The sequence below is a fragment of the Amaranthus tricolor genome, chromosome 3 (assembly GCF_026212465.1).
Source record: "Amaranthus tricolor cultivar Red isolate AtriRed21 chromosome 3, ASM2621246v1, whole genome shotgun sequence".
Classification (NCBI taxonomy): Eukaryota; Viridiplantae; Streptophyta; class Magnoliopsida; order Caryophyllales; family Amaranthaceae; genus Amaranthus; species Amaranthus tricolor.
Window position 1 is genome coordinate 8,388,802 of NC_080049.1, and position 16,336 is coordinate 8,405,137.

Here is a 16,336-nt window from a genome sequence, read left to right on the forward strand (position 1 = left end):
TCTTGTCTTGTTATTTATTTCCTCCGTTTTATAATATCCGCTACATTTTCTATTTTTGACAATTTCATATTACTTGCTATATTTCCGTTTTTATACTACTCTATACTCTATACTCTATAATAAATCTATACTCTATAATAAAATACTATACTATACTCTATAAAGTAACCTAACAACCTATTTTTCCTTTTTCTTTTTCAATTAACAATAATAAAATGCTATACTCTATAAAGTAAACAATCAGCTACAGTGTAGGTCAATCACTTTTCTTAATTCCCGTGCCCATGCAAATGTAGCGACTAAAACGAAACGGAGGAAGTATTTTTTTTAATTTTTTGAGTGGAAGGTCTTATTGGCCACAAGATGTTATGATAAGGGTATGGTGTATTGGTATGTTGTCACTTGCCCTCTCAAAACCCATATCGTATATCGTATGAGCAGAATATATTTGGTAAAAACTTGCCTATATAATTTGTTTTTTGGTCATGGTGTTGATGTACAACCAAAAATGGAAGACTAAAAGAAGAGGAAGCCAGGAAGTATTTTTTTAGTAGCTAATTGATGCTGTTAATTTTTGCCACAGCAGAGGTGTATACCATAGGGATCTTAAGGTTCTTTCTATTTTTAATACGAAAACAAGATATAATATCAAGTCATGAATATTATCATTTTTAATAAATTTAGTATGCACTTGATAGTAATTGTTAGAGTATATAACATATTTTGGAATTTTAACTATCAGATTAAGCTTTTAGTTGAATTGGTTCTTTGACATGATATTAGAGCCAACATGAAAGAGATCACGAGTTTAAATTTCAACAATCCCTCATTTAAAGTAAAATATTTAATGCTAGCTACATATAAGGAGAGTATATGCGTTGCATCCACACTTGTAACTAAAACAGATCAGAGTTAGAGTATATAACATATCTTAAAGAATAACCATCAAATTAATTTTTTAGTTGAGTTGGTTTCTTAAGTTGTATGTAGTCTAATAGTCATATTGAAATCGTTATACCTTCCACCTTCTTTGGTTGCTTTCACTCAGCTATTTGCACACTTGCTATTGTCTTTAAATTAGGACATCAAGCTGATATTGTCATATACAATTCTTTACTAAACGGTTGATTTCTGGTTTAACAACAAGTTTCTTTGTTGTTTTTTTTGATTATTTCTGTATATTACTTCAATCATAAGGTTTAGTTTGTTTTATACAAGTGCACTACATAACTGCTACTTCTAAGTAACTGCTACACTATTACATAACTGCTCTTTCTAAGTAACCGAAACTACTATATAACTGCTGTAATAAGTAACTTCTATACTAACCCTAATTAAGATATACTGGATATGTTTATTTTCATATTCTAACACTCCCCCTCAAGTTGGATCGTAGGGTCACCAACACCCAACTTGCGTAAGACTTCTTCAAAGAACTGAGATCCAACTGCCTTTGTAAGAATATCTGCTAGTTGATCTTTTGACTTGACATGTGGAAGTTTGATCACTTGTGCTTCTAGTTTCTCCTTTATAAAATTTCTGTCGACTTCTACATGTTTTGTGCGATCGTGTTGAACTGGGTTTTCTGAAATGTTGATAGCAGCTTGATTATCACAGTTCAGTTCACAACTACTTATGGGAGCAAACCCTAGTTCAGTAAGTAACTTTCTCAGCCATAGGACTTCTGTGATTCCCTTTGCTACACCTCTAAATTCAGCTTTTGCACTGGACAAGGCAACCACCTTTTGTTTCTTGCTTCTCCATGTAACTAGATTTCCTCCAACTAGAGTAAAGTAGCCTGAAGTCGACTTCCTGTCATCTCTATCACCTGCCCAATCTGCATCTGTGTATGCCATAAGATCAAGGTTACCATTCTTTTGGTATAAGATTCCTCTTCTCGGGGATCCTTTCAGGTACCTGAGAACTCGATATACTGCATCCATATGCTGAACCTGTGGTCTGTGCATAAACCGGCTAACTACTCCTACTGCATATGCAATATCGGGTCTTGTGTGAGCTAGGTAAATTAATTTCCCTACTAAGCGTTGATACTGTTACCGGTCAGCCAATTTTCCTCCTTCAATCATCTGTAGTCCATGGTTCATCATCATTGGTGTCTCGATGGGCTTGCAGTCCAGCATTCCTGTTTCAGTTAACAGGTCTAAAACATACTTTCTTTGGGATATGAAAATTCCTTTGTTTGATCTAAGAACTTCAATCCCTAGAAAGTACTTCAATCTACCCAGGTCTTTCATCTCAAATTCATGAAATAGTTTTCCCTTCAAATTTGCAATTTCGTCCCTATCATTCCCGGTAATGATCATGTCATCAACATAAATTATCAGGCATATTGTTCTGCCTCCTCTTCGTTTAAGAAACAAGGTGTGATCTGAATTGCTTTGGCTGTAGCCAAATTTCTTCATTGCAGAGGTAAATCTTCCAAACCACGCTCTAGGGGATTGTTTCAACCCATACAAAGCCTTCCTCAATTTGCACCCCTCATTCTCTGAGAATCCTGATGTAAACCCTGGTGGAGCTTCCATGTACACTTCCTCTTGTAGCCCTCCATGTAGAAATGCATTTTTAACATCAAATTGATGAAGGGGCCAGTCTAAGTTTGCTGCAATGCTGAACAGAACTCGAATTGTATCAAGCTTAGCAATTGGAGAAAAGGTTTCTGAGTAATCAACTCCATACGTCTGAGTGTACCCTTTCGCCACCAATCGAGCTTTGTACCTTTCAATCGTGCCATCTGACTTGTACTTGATCGTGAATACCCATCTACATCCAACGACTTTCTGATTATTCGGTAAGATGCATTTTTCCCATGTGCCATTCTTATTAAGAGCGTTAATCTCTTCCTCCATCGCCTTTCTCTAATGTGCAGACATTAGGGCTTCTTCGACTGTGGTTGGGCTCTTGGTTGTATCTAAAGTAACCTTAAATGCTAAGGCACTCTGTGACAAATTTCCTGATCCGAACGACTTTTCAATAGGATATTTCGAACGTTGTGCTTCATACTCAGGATCATACCTTCTTGGATTGGAGGAACCCCTCGAGTGGAGCGAGGAGGTAACATATATGATGCATCATGACCCCTTGTTTCAACTGTATCTGTGGCAACTTCCTCAGTCAGAGTATCAACAAGCACATTATCACTGTTAGTGTTGCCTGTGTCAATTTACTCGGTCAAAGTATCAACTATCACATTATCACTGTTAGTGCTTGCTGAAACAACGTTATCAAGAACAGTATGACTTACTTGATGGTCAGACAGGATTGGTAGTGGTAGAGGAGTGGACAGAACATCTTGGTGAGGTGACTCTGTAGCATTGTCAACTTGATCTTTTGGGTCAAGGTTGGGCAACCACAGACTAATGAGCCAACTGAGATCGTCGTCGTCATGATACTTCTCCCCCTGACGGCGAAGATGGGGATAGTAGTACTCAGTCTCGATGAACTCGTAATCCATCGTGGTATAGACTTTTCTAGTCGAGGGATCATAGCACCGATAACCTTTTTGATTGCGACCATATCCAATAAAAACACATTTGACTGCTCTTGGTTCAAACTTATTACGCACCCTTGCTGGACAATGAACAAATACTGTGCACCCAAATATACGAGGAGGTAAAGTATGTGAGGAGGGTATAGAAATATGAGTTTGTAGAGTGACTAGGGGTGTGTGATACTGAAGGCTCTTGGTGGGAAGTCTATTGGTAAGGTAATTGGCAGTAGCGATGGCTTTGGGCCAAAGATGAGTGGGAACATGAGAGTCAAGCATAATAGCACGGGTCATCTCAAGAAGTGTGCGGTTTTTCCGTTCTGCCACTCCATTTTGTTGGGGTGTATTAGGGCAAGAAGTTTGATGTATAAGACCTTGCTGTTTAAAAAATTGTTGCATGTTAGAATTAATGTATTCTCTACCGTTATCAGTTCGAAACATGCGGGGTTGGGTTTGGAATTGGGTACAAATCATATTATAGAATTCAACAAACACATGAAACACCTCAGACTTCTGTTTAAGGAAGTAAATCCAACTCATACGGGTGCAGTCATCAATAAAAGTAACGAAGTATGAAAAACCATGTAATCCTACAACGGGAGCAGGGCCCCATACATCAGAATGAACTAGCATTAAAGGCATATCAGCTTTATTCAAACTACTAGAATATGAATGTTTATGACTTTTTGCAAGAATGCATGTTTCACATTTGAATTCAGTTTTGAGTCCTACAAAATTAGGAAAAATTTTTTCTAGATACCCTACAGATGGATGTCCCAGACGACGATGCCAGGTCCATAGTTGTCTTTCCTCTGACCCGCGAACAAGAACCGCTTTGCCGTTTTGAGTCTCCCCGTCCAAGTAGTATAGTCCACCTCTCTCAATACCACGCCCAATAATTTTCCCTGTCTGAGCATCCTGCACAATACAACACCCGGGTTTCATGAGTACAGTACAATCAAGGTCTCTAGTAAGTTGACTCACTAACAATAATTTGTGAGACAGGTCAGGAACAAATAAACAATTTTTTAAAGTGAGAATTTTTGTGAAAGAAATACTTCCGACTCCGCTCACTTTAATCACTTCCCCATTAGCTGTTTTAATGATGTCTTTCATAGGTTTGTCACGAGTTAAAAAATCTTTCGGGTCATATGACATTGTATCTGTAGCACCACAATCAAAAATCCAATTCCCTTCGAGATAAGATAAAGTATTAAAGGAGGTCGAGAATTGATTGGGAGGAAGAGTGGCGTGTGAGGCACGTGACCCTCCCCTCTTTATAAAGGGTTGAGGTCCCTTGTCTTCACTCCCCACTCTCCTTAACCCTAGACCTGTTTCTTGTTTCTGTGGAGGTGCGTCGTTTCCTTCTTCCTCCTTGCGTGTGTTGTTTCCTTTTCCATCTCTGATACAGGTGACTTGCATGGCTCCACCTTGGTTTTCCCTTTCCTCCATGGATGGGGGTTCTTCTATGCTCCACCCCACCGCTGCTCTGCCGGTCAGGTGCTGATCGAAATATCTTGCCGGCTTCTTTTCCCCCTTTTTCTTTGTGTCTGGCCACCACTCCGGGTACCCAACGAGTTTAAAGCACTCGTTTTTTGTGTGCCTTGTACCTCCACAGTGGGTACATTTTAGGTGAGTTTTATCATCATCTCGCCGGTAAGTCCTTCCTCTAGCCGAGAAAACTCCACCGGAGCCCGGTGATTCTAGATCTGATGAGGGCTCCGTTTTCATGATGTGACGTCTTATTACCTCCCTCCTTATGCTAGCATTGGCCTCCTCCACTATTGGGAGTGGGTCTAAGAGTAGAAGATCTCTTCTTTCTTTGTCAAATGACTCATTGATTCCGGCTAAAAACTGGTATAAACGATTTTGTTGAGTTAATTGATTGTAGATGATGATGTCTCCTGGGTCCTTCATGGGGTTCGGTTGTCTCCTATCTATTTCCTTCCAAAGCATGAGTGGTTTACTGTAGTAGGTCTCGATTGTGTTTGTGCCTTGTTGAGTTTTGTTGATTTTGACTGTTAGGTCGAATATTTGCAAGCCATCTCTCCCACTACTGTATAGCGTCTCAATCCCTTGCCACAATGCTTTGGCTATTGGGAAATCGAGATACTGATTCACCAGGTCTGAGTCAATATTCTCCAAAATCCATGAGATAACAATCGAGTCACTTCTGGTCCATTGGTTGTACGCTGGATCGTTTTTGGATGGTGGGTCGTCGATGATGTGATTGAGACGACCTCGTCTACTAATGGCTAAGTGCATCAGCCTGGACCATTTTGTGTAATTCTGGTTTGTTAGCTTCTCTGATATTGAGAGGGTATTGGTGTTTTCGGTGGATAATTTGTTGCAGTTTAACTGGTTGATCAGTTGCAACAATTGCCCCATCGTGACCGGTTGGTCTGGTGTTATGACAGTTCTTGGTTCTTCTTCCATTTTGGATTTTAAGGTAAGTTAGTCGGTATATGATGAAGCTGCAAAAACGATTCAGAATCGTTGCCGCTCTGATACCATGATTTCTGGTTTAACAACAAGTTTTTTTTGTTGTTTTTTTTGATTATTTCTGTATATTACTTCAATCATAAGGTTTTGTTGGTTTTATACAAGTGCACTACATAACTGCTACTTCTAAGTAACTGCTACACTGTTACATAACTGTTCTTTCTAAGTAACCGAAACTACTATATAACTGCTATATTAAGTAACTTCTATACTAACCCTAATTAAGATATACTGGATATGTTTATTTTCATATTCTAACAACGGTCTTATTATATCTTATCGATTCCATGAAATTGATTCATTTCTAGATAAAGTTCTCCACCTTGGCTTTAAACCCACAGTTGTCACTTATAATACCTTAATGCATGGTATGTACACTTTGGGGCTTTGGACAAATGCTAAAGAGATGTTTAAAGAAATGCTGATCAACAACATAACTCCTGATGTTTATACTATGATCATTTTAATTAATGCATTTGTCAAGTGTAAAGATTTTGACAAAGCTCTTGGTGTGATTCAAGAAATGTCTCTTAAAGGATTAACCCCTAATCTCATCACTTATAACATAATGATCGATGCCTTGTGTAAGGAGAATAAACTTGCTTTTGTTAACCATCTTATTGAGGTGATGAAAGCTTATGGGTTGAAACCTGATGTAGTCATTTGGAGTTCGTTACTTCATGGCTTGTGTGAAAATGGACAATTGGACGAGGCAATGGGGTTGATAGGAAAAATGGAGAATAAAGGAGTTTCTCTTAATATCGTTACATATAGTATTCTAATAGATGGTTTATGTGAAGTTGGACAACTTAGAAAGGCTGTAGATGTGTTTTTATCCCTCCCATCTAAAAGATTAAAGCCAAATTTGCATACCTACACTATAATGATTAAAGGACTCTGTAAAGCGGGTTTATTTGATGATGCCTGTGAACTCTTCAAGACAATGGAAGATGATGGATATACTGCTGATGCATACGCCATCAACACATTGGTTATTGAATTTCTAAATCGAAATTATCCTAGTAAGGCTTCTGGGGTAGTTAAATGTAGGAATGACATACAATTCAAGGCTAATGTAACTTCATTGTTCGAAGGTTTACTAAATCGTGATGATGTTAGTTATGCACAAAAAGAAATGATTGTACAAATTTTGAGATCTAAACAATTACGTAATACAATTTGAAATTTTTACCATGTTTTGTTCATGAAGAAATTAAGATTTTTACATTGTTGTTGGACATTTTATTATGTTTATGTTCACTACATGAATTCAAATGTCGTTGATTAGCTCATGTAGTAACTGTTCAGATTTCTTCGTTGAGCAATATATTCATGATCTTATCACTAAGGCAGCAAATTGGTCAATACTCAAGTAAATACCTTGCAGAGTCTTGTGAGGTAAGTTTAAGATGGATACTTTATATGGGAATATTTTATCTAGGATTGGTTTTTGGCCAATATAAGAGCCTTGGAAAATGGAACCTGAACGCTGTATCACATCATTATATGGGAATATTTTATCTACAAAGTTCCTTAAACATTCCAAAGCAAGGTTTGTACTTCAGATCTGTTTTGTGTTGTAGTATCTATTTCTTATTGACACATATGATCATAACAATGGATTACTTTCCGGATAGTTTGGTTTCCTAATAGACACTAATATAGTGCAAAAATGCGGTAATGGTTGCGATCGGGGAGCAGTGATGACAATGATACGATTATCGTAGCGCCTAAATATCAGGTCGAAAGCATGATATATCCCTTTATATGGCCACCTTTACAATGCTGGAATTGGTACTTTTTTCGAAAACCTTTCAACGCGAGTTGCGATGTGATGCGGCCTTGTTTTTGTACTAGGGCATTGATGAATTATTCTTATCCTTATCTTTGCTTTTCCTACCGTCCTCCATCTTGTTCTCTTGTACATGCACAATAAATATACACCCAAATTTCCTTCCCCTTAACCACGGTGCTGCTCTTGTTCAAGAAGCATTACGTGTTGACATGATTATAACACCTTTTTTGTACCTTTAGGCTTCATCCTCTAATTTTGAAATAGTTTTATGTTGAGTTGTTTCAATCATATTTTGGACTATGTGAAGGAAACTGATGTTTCTTGTTGGCACTAATCGTTAGGGCCCTGGATGCTGGACCCGTCATTGAATCTTAAAGATTTGGTGTTGGTGATGATATAAAGGTACACATTGTCACAAGGAACCCAGTCATTCAGTTATGTTTTGTACCTAGAAACTACTTAGAAACAGATAATTTATTTGCGTTTAGATTTTACGAAAGTTCCCAAGTCTTGTCAGACAGAAGGCATGCTAGCAATACAACAAATTTATCAAAATATGTACTCTTCTCTTTATTAACTTTAAGAGGAAGAGGAATTGATACTTAAATATGATGTTCTTTTTGATCTTGGTATGTCTGCTGTCAACTCCCTGTATTGTTCAACTACTTGCTTACGATTTTTCCCTATTTTAACTTTTGTTTGATCTATGAGTTACAACTGCTTAGTTTTGAAACTTGTTTTTTATTAAATGTGCACGATATTTTGTGTAAATTAGATTAAAATTTGAACAGGTCTTTATTCTGTGTATCAACCATTAAATGTCTTGATTCTTGAAAGATGAAGATATGGACTGAGATAGTGTTGTTTGACTTTCAAGATCTACTGCATCTTCGAGGAGCCTTTTAATTGGATTGTACAGTTCTAATGCGATTGATCTGCATCTGTCCTGCCCCCTAGTTGATGTAGGAATGATAAGAGTCAAATCAGAATAAAATTTGATATTTTTGGCTGAATGACTTTCATCTATTATCATTCGACATTTCTGGGTCCCAGCATTTGTAGGTTGGCCGGCCAGGAACTCGATACGAAGTTCAAGTTTGGGATAAAGATTCCGGCACTTCTAGTATTCAAAATCATGAAGTAGATTGTGTTGCTTTCATAAAATCATGAATAGTCAAAGGGTGCATGTGATCTCACCTTTGGTGGAGGCTCAATTGTAGAGGTCAGGTTCCTTATTAATGCCTTTTCTTTTACTTCCAAATGAGATCATTAAAAATTACTAGCTGGACAAGCTTTTCGAAATATTTCATTTCGAGTACCCAAAGAATTCTACATTCGTATTTCAGTGCCTCACAGTATATCTATTTTCGTTTTATCCATTAAACTTCTTACATTCATCAAATTTTGCTAGCAAATTAGTATAGGCTGCCATAAGTTGCTTAAGCTGATGAATCACTGCTTTCGATATCTAGCATAATTTGTTTTCCGTCTCTACCTATAATTTTTTTCCGCGATTTTGACCTTATTCAATTCACCTGACTTGAAATTATTATGGGGATTTCAATATATTTATCCCAACCAAGTAAAAGTTTGTTTTCCATTTCAACCTTTAAGCTGGAAGCCATGATCTTACTTTTTCATTGTTGTACAAGTGAGCTTCCTAAGTTGTAAATCTTATAACCTGAATAGTTCCATACTTGTATGTCTTTATGTTAATGTAGGAACCCTACAAACACCAATTAAATGGCTTATGAAGAGGGTTATGATTATTTCATTTACTTTAAGGATACTATGCTATAAGCCTTCCAGCAAGGTCTTGCAAAAGCTAGACTATCCCTCCCACAAAAGTATAGTGTTTAATATATTGTGTTTGTAGTTATAAGTTGGGAAATTTGCAAAGAAACACCTTTTAAAACCACTTTTTTGTAAAGAAATACCTTTTATAATTTCTTTTGTAAAAAACCTTTTAAGAGACTTTTTTTTAAAAAAAACACCTTAAATCAGTTTCCGGTGAGTTTTGTCAACTTTCCGGCGTTGACTATGCCAGTCAACGCCGGAAAGTTGACCAAAGTCACCGGAAACTGATTTAAGGTGTTTTTTTTTAAAAAAAGTCTCTTAAAAGGTGTTTTTTTACAAAAAAAATTATAAAAGGTGTTTCTTTACAAAAAAGGGTTTTAAAAGGTGTTTCTTTGCAAATTTCCCTAATTATTATTATTATTAATTTTTTTTAAATTTTTTTTTAAATTTTTTTTATATAATAATAAAAATAAATTTTTTTTAAAAAAATAATATTAATAATAAAAATAAAAATAAAAATAAAAACAAAAATTTTAAAAAAAGTTAAAAAAAATTTTAAAAAATTAATAATAATAATAATAATAATAATAATAAATATTATTATTCTTATCTTTTTTAAAAAAATATTTTTTTAATTTAATTTTTATTTTTAATTTTATTATTATTATTTTTTTTAATTATTATTATTGTTATTTTATATTTTTTTATACTTTTTATTTTTTTTATTATTATTAAATTTTTTAAATTTTTTTAACTTTTTTTAAAATTTTTGTTTTTATTTTTATTTTATTTTTATTATTAATATTATTTTTTTACAAAAAATTTATTTTTATTATTATATAAAAAAAATAAAAAAAAATTTTAAAAAAATTAATAATAATAATAATAAGGGAAATTTGCAAAGAAACACCTTTTAAAATCCTTTTTTGTAAAGAAACACCTTTTATAATTTTTTTTGTAAAAAAACACCTTTTAAAAGACTTTTTTTTAAAAAAAACACCTTAAATCAGTTTCCGGTGACTTTTGTCAACTTTCCGGCGTTGACTGGCATAGTCAACGCCGAAAAGTTGACAAAAGTCACCGGAAACTGATTTAAGGTGTCTTTTTTTAAAAAAAGTCTCTTAAAAGGTGTTTTTTTACAAAAAAAAATTATAAAAGGTGTTTCTTTGCAAAAAAGGGGTTTTAAAAGGTGTTTTTTTGCAAATTTCCCTTATAAGTTTTACTTCCTATTGAAAGCTAACTTTTAGATTTGGTTGATTGAGGTTGGGTATCAATGGTTGGTATTTGGTACCCTATCTTTATGCCTAGTATGTAGGGTTTCAATATTTATTATCAATTGGAGGCTATTTCTTTCTCATTAAGAGGCAGGCAAATTAAAAGATTCCGGCACTTCCATTTTTCAGAATCATGCAGCAGATTGTGTTGCTTTCATAAAAGGGTGCATTGATCTCACCTTTGGTGGAGGCTCAATTTTGGAGGTCAGTTTCCTTATTATCAACCCTGCAGAAGTTGCAATGCCTTTTATTTTACTTCCAAATGAGATCATTTAAAATTACTGGCTAGACAAGCTTTTTGAAATATTTCATTTCGAGTACCCAAAGAATTACGCATTCGTAATCTCAGTGCCTCAAAGTATATCTATTTTCGTTTTATCCGTTAGACTTCTAAAAAGTTTTGCCCCTTCATAGTAAATGACATCCGTATTCCACCATGGAATATAACGGATGTAGAATGACAGCTTCTCTGTAGCTCCCGGAGCAGCCTCATTGTGTGGAAATAGATAATGAAGTTTATTGATTGAAGTTTAAAAGATCCATAGACTTCTCTACGTTATGTAGTAACTATTAATGGTTTTTTTGAGCCTTTGTTCTACTTAACACTAAGTAGGTGAAATTTATCTGTAATACATCATCTATGAAAGTTAAAGCAGAAAACATTGTGATACTACAGCTTCTAGAAGTTCATCTTACGGGCAAGAAAGTGGTGAATGCAGATGCATTTTGGAATGGCTTGCGACATGAAAAGCTAAAAGTTATGATAGATGATGAAGCTGCAATGTTACAATTATATAAAGTAAGCTAGCATCTTCTTTCATTCATCAAATTTTGCAAGCAAATTAGTATAGGCTGCCATAAGTTGCTTAAGCTGATGAATTAATGCGTGTTGATACATGTAGAGGCATACGGTTAGTGCAGTATTGCACCATGTCTGACATGGTGCAGGTTTTTAACACATTCAAGACCATCTCTTTGGGAGGAATATTCAGAACAATAGCATAGTTGGAGTATCATGATTAGCCAGCAGCAGGCTGTGTGTTGAGGTGCAGAACAAGCAACAATAGCATACGGTTCAATTGTACAAATCAGTGGGTGTACAAGACAGATCAACAAGTGCAACAACAACTTGATCAATTGTGGGAAGATCTGAACAAAGCAAGTGTGTGGAGTTCTGATTCAACAGAATCAGAAATACTCTGTACAGCATCACTAATCAGTTTAGTTGTTTGTGTGTATGTATTCAGCAGGTTGTTTGTTCAAGATTAGTAGCCACCAACAAATGTTCAGCAGCAGCTCTGGTTCAGCTATCTGAACAACAACAGCAACATTAAAAGCAGTAGGTAGTTGGGCCGCAAGTCTGTACAGATCAGTAGGGTTTGTACAGCAAGGTACAGAGTGTCCTAAATGTACAGAATGTTCTGTGCAGCGAGATGCAGATCAGGAGCTGAAGTTTAGGGAATATGCATTGAAGCACATGTGATCCGGGGCTGAATTAAGAATGTGAATTAGCGTGCAACAGCAGCATAGGAGAGTTTTGATGTTGATTAATGCTAATTGGATGAATCTTGAAATGTTGATATGATTTAAAGAAATGTTAAAATTATAGAATTTGTTGTAGAATACTCGTGAAGATTACATGTTAGGTTATTGTTGGATATTGATAATTAGTGGGATATGATAAAAAGTATTGAGATTATGAGTTGTGTTCGGAAATATTTGATACTAGTGGAAGTATCTAATAATTTGGTGTCCTTAAAATAAATTAGGAGTATTCTTGATTTTTTGTATGAATGTACATTTGTTTTTGTTTAGAAAATATAAAGAGATCAATTAGAAAGGCGAGTAATCTTTAAAAGAACGTAAGAAGTTTAAATTGCAACTATAAATCTTGATGATATATTGAGGCTTGAGTTAGAACACGCACAATTCTTTGATGATTAGATACGCTAGAATAAAATTTTTGGTTTAATCTATAGGCGTAGTAGGAGATGTAATAAATTATATGTTAGTATAGTAGTATCAAATACTCTTTGGTGATGTTATGATTTTTCGGTGGGAGACGATATCATCGAGAAACCCTTCTAGTTGATAGCTATGGGTTCGACTCGACTCCTTGAAACAACATTGTCGGTGAGTACTGAATAGTAGCAGTCTCTTAAAGGGTCTGGCCAGACTACGTTTCTTGAAAAATAGTTTTAATAAAGTTTTGAAATTGATAATTATTGAAACAAGTTGGTTGTGACATGTTATGATTATATTGATATATGGGTCAATGGATCGGGCTTACGAGCTGACCATGGACGGAGCGGTGGGACATCAACTAGTCTCCTTGTGCGCACAAAGATCTAGGTCTGATGTTGTTTTTAAACTTTCAATTTGATTTATTGTGTTTCATTTTTTTTTGGATTGCTTCTGCTAATTCAGTTAAATATGACTTCCTGTTGTTTTCGTCTTTTAGGACATTATTTTATTCCCATATTTTGACCATATTTTTCGTCTAATTTTATAGGACATTATTTCTTAATTTTGACCATATTTTGGGTATATAAACGTGACAACTTCTCTTACTTGGTCTTAAGTAAGTTGGGTTGTTACCGTTTATGGCTATGAAATGTAGATTAGGGACTTTTTTGCTTCTTATTTTAGACTTTGCATACTTATAATGATGCACAATCTAGATCAGAACAAAAGGGGATTTTGGGTAGAGTGTTTAGGTTGTATATGTAAGTGAACAAAGAGTAAAAAGAAGGTAGGGGACAACTTTGGGGGCTGGCTGGTTAGGGGTAACGTTGGGTGATTTTTTTTACCTTCATTTAGTATATTATTGCAAGAAAAGTTTATCTAAGATAGTTTAAAGTTTGGATAAAAATTGTTGCACTTGTAACAAGTTAAGTAACTTGTATTTCAAGTTTAAATATCACTTGTATATATGTATGAAATATTTGATTTATTCCCTACATGAGTAAATAGAGTTTTCGATAAGTATTACAATTATACCGAAATGTTATCGGTTGTAGCTCAACTTTAAGTTTTACCTCCAAAATTTACGTTACTTGTTATGATTCATAATTACGTTATGAAATAACAAATTTCTAATCATCGTAGAATTTTTTCAAATTACTACCATGCACTAATTAAAAAAAATTTAGACATCAAATTCATGATTAAAATGAGATTAATTTGCTCGACTGTTTTACGAATCTATCGCTTATTTTTGGATCATAGGATTGTAGAATCGTATATCGGGATTGAGATTCTAACAACCATGATGGTACCAAAGTGGTGGAGTTGGCGTCTTATGTTTACTCTGAAGTATGGTTCATTGGTTACATAGTCTATGCTTGTGGTTCTTCTGGCACCAAGAAGAAGGTGGAGATGGTAGCAGTGTCACTGTTGTTGAGGTTGACAGGGATGGTGTTGATGGTGCATGCCCACCTATTTTTGGTGGAGATATCACTTTATGTACCTAAAGAAATACTTATCACAATTATGGGAGGATATGATTGATTTATATTTTCATGGTGGTATTGTGATGAGGGAAGAGTTGACACCTCTTCATGGGATTCAAACTTTGTTTGAGGGGTATTAGGTTGTTGAAGAGGATTGTGTGATGGAGGTGAGTTGGACAATGGTACTCAGTATTAGGCATGCCAAAACAAACTCAGACCTTCTTGACCCGTTTTCTTGACCCGCATCTTAAATAGCGAATCACAAAACAGATAAAATTATAAGTTACAGGTCGGGTCATGAGTCACAAAATAATTATATCTAGGTATCCGCTAACCCGTTTATTATAGTGAAATTTGTTCTAGAAAAAACTAAAAAATGGGTATGTATTGCAATATCAAATAGCAATGCAAGTAAAACCCAAACCAGTCAATGATTCTCTCATTTTCCAATTGAGCTCGTTGTTTCTCTTTTTTTTCTCATATGTAACTCTCTCCTTCTCCTTCTTCACTTTCTTCAATTTTTCTTCTTCGAATGGATTTTTCTCCCAACCTAATCATAATCCATCAAAAGACATTGTACGTTGCAAAATCGTTGTTCTAAGCAAAGTATTGTGTGTCGGTCCCGCCATCAATTAATTTCGTGGATTGTTGTTTAGCCATTGAAGAATCACAAAATGTTGTTTTCCTTCAAATGCTTTTTTCTCCCAACCTAATCTGTAATCCATCTGAAAACATTGTACGTCGGAAAAACGTTGTTCTAAGCAAAGCGTTGTATGTCAGTCCTACCATTAGTTTTCGAGGACTGTTATTTAGCCATTAAAGAATCACTAAAAAATATATAATAATTTATAGGCAAGGAAGAGTATCAGAATCAACTGGACCGTTAGAGATTAAAATCACTAACACATTGATCTTTTCTTTGTTTTTCCTTGTTCTTGTTGTTGATGTTACTTTTTTGTTTTGTTTTTTCCTTATTTTTTTCTTGATCTTGATTTTTCTTTCTTTCTTATACTTGATCTTTTTTTTTTTTACATAAAAAGTTGCTTATTTGCTTAAAGTGTAATGCATATGGAAGACTGAACAAAGACTAAAAACTAATGCACTTATTTGCCACAAATAATATCCGGGTACTCGAATAAATCGAGTTTTAACACGGGCCGTTTAAATAGATACCTAACTAATCGAATACCCGATTATAAACATCCCTACTCAGCATTATGCTCAAGGGTAACCACAAGGCATGGGTCACCCGGAGCATGATTATCTCATTTACGACAATTTGACATGATCATGATGATGGTTTTCTTGAACCTCTTTTATTAATGCATCATATTAATGTCGTCTGTGTTGGGTTAATTGTTGATTATTGATCTTTGTTTGATGATGTGGTGGCTGCTATAAGGCATTTGCTCGAGGGGCTTGAGACTTTATCATTCGATGCAAGCGGCTAGCAGGCAGTCTTCTACTGATATTTTTGACGTGTAGTAGCTTCGCCTAGATTGTAGATGAAGCTACTACACGTCAAAAAATCAGTAGAAAGCTACTTGCTTGCTGCTTGCATCGAGTTAAAAAATCTCGCCCTTCTCGAGCAAATGTCTTATAGCAACTTTGCAAGTTACCAACCTTCGTATAAGATAAGGGTTGCATATAAATATTCTTGTACGTTCATTTATCAAGATATTTTGTGACCCTTATAATTATCAAGTGGGTAGATTAATCTAGCGAGAGAGAAATCATAAAATTAGGATTTAGTTAGAGGAAATTTGGAGATTTTCATCAAATTCCTCTTACAAATCCAATTTTAAGTGACTCTAACTGTTTAGAGTTGGATTATTAGGGTGTAATCAAGAACTATATACATCAATAAAATTGTCATATAATTATTTAAGTGACTTTTTTTAGTCCAAAACCAATTCAAGTTTGAGATTTTTTCCACATCTCAGTTTGTTGTATCATTTCTTTTTATTTTTGCATTTTGATTTTCTTTTCTATATTACTTTGTTGTTGTTCT

General features: G+C 34.9%; 2 protein-coding genes and 1 long non-coding RNA gene across 3 annotated transcripts; 2 read left to right on the forward strand and 1 right to left on the reverse strand.

Moving 5' to 3' along the window:
- Positions 1-2,876: 2,876 nt before the first annotated feature.
- Positions 2,877-5,893, reverse strand: LOC130808310 (uncharacterized). Its single transcript, XM_057673788.1, has 4 exons — positions 4,564-5,893; positions 3,217-4,233; positions 3,034-3,171; positions 2,877-2,971 (listed from the first exon to the last, which is right to left on the reverse strand). The coding sequence occupies exons 1-4, from the start codon at positions 5,891-5,893 to the stop codon at positions 2,877-2,879; spliced, it is 2,580 nt and encodes an 859-aa protein (XP_057529771.1).
- Positions 5,894-5,915: 22 nt separating this feature from the next.
- Positions 5,916-8,136, forward strand: LOC130808311 (pentatricopeptide repeat-containing protein At3g22470, mitochondrial-like). The gene is made up of 6 exons (XM_057673789.1): positions 5,916-5,954; positions 6,234-7,176; positions 7,296-7,405; positions 7,472-7,559; positions 7,749-7,801; positions 8,110-8,136. Exons 1-6 carry the CDS (start codon positions 5,916-5,918, stop codon positions 8,134-8,136), a joined length of 1,260 nt encoding a protein of 419 aa, XP_057529772.1.
- A 2,769-nt stretch (positions 8,137-10,905) lies between these two features.
- Positions 10,906-12,727, forward strand: LOC130809441 (uncharacterized). The gene is made up of 3 exons (XR_009040810.1): positions 10,906-11,077; positions 11,550-11,672; positions 11,776-12,727. It is a non-coding gene; the product is annotated as an uncharacterized LOC130809441 (long non-coding RNA).
- Positions 12,728-16,336: the final 3,609 nt, after the last annotated feature.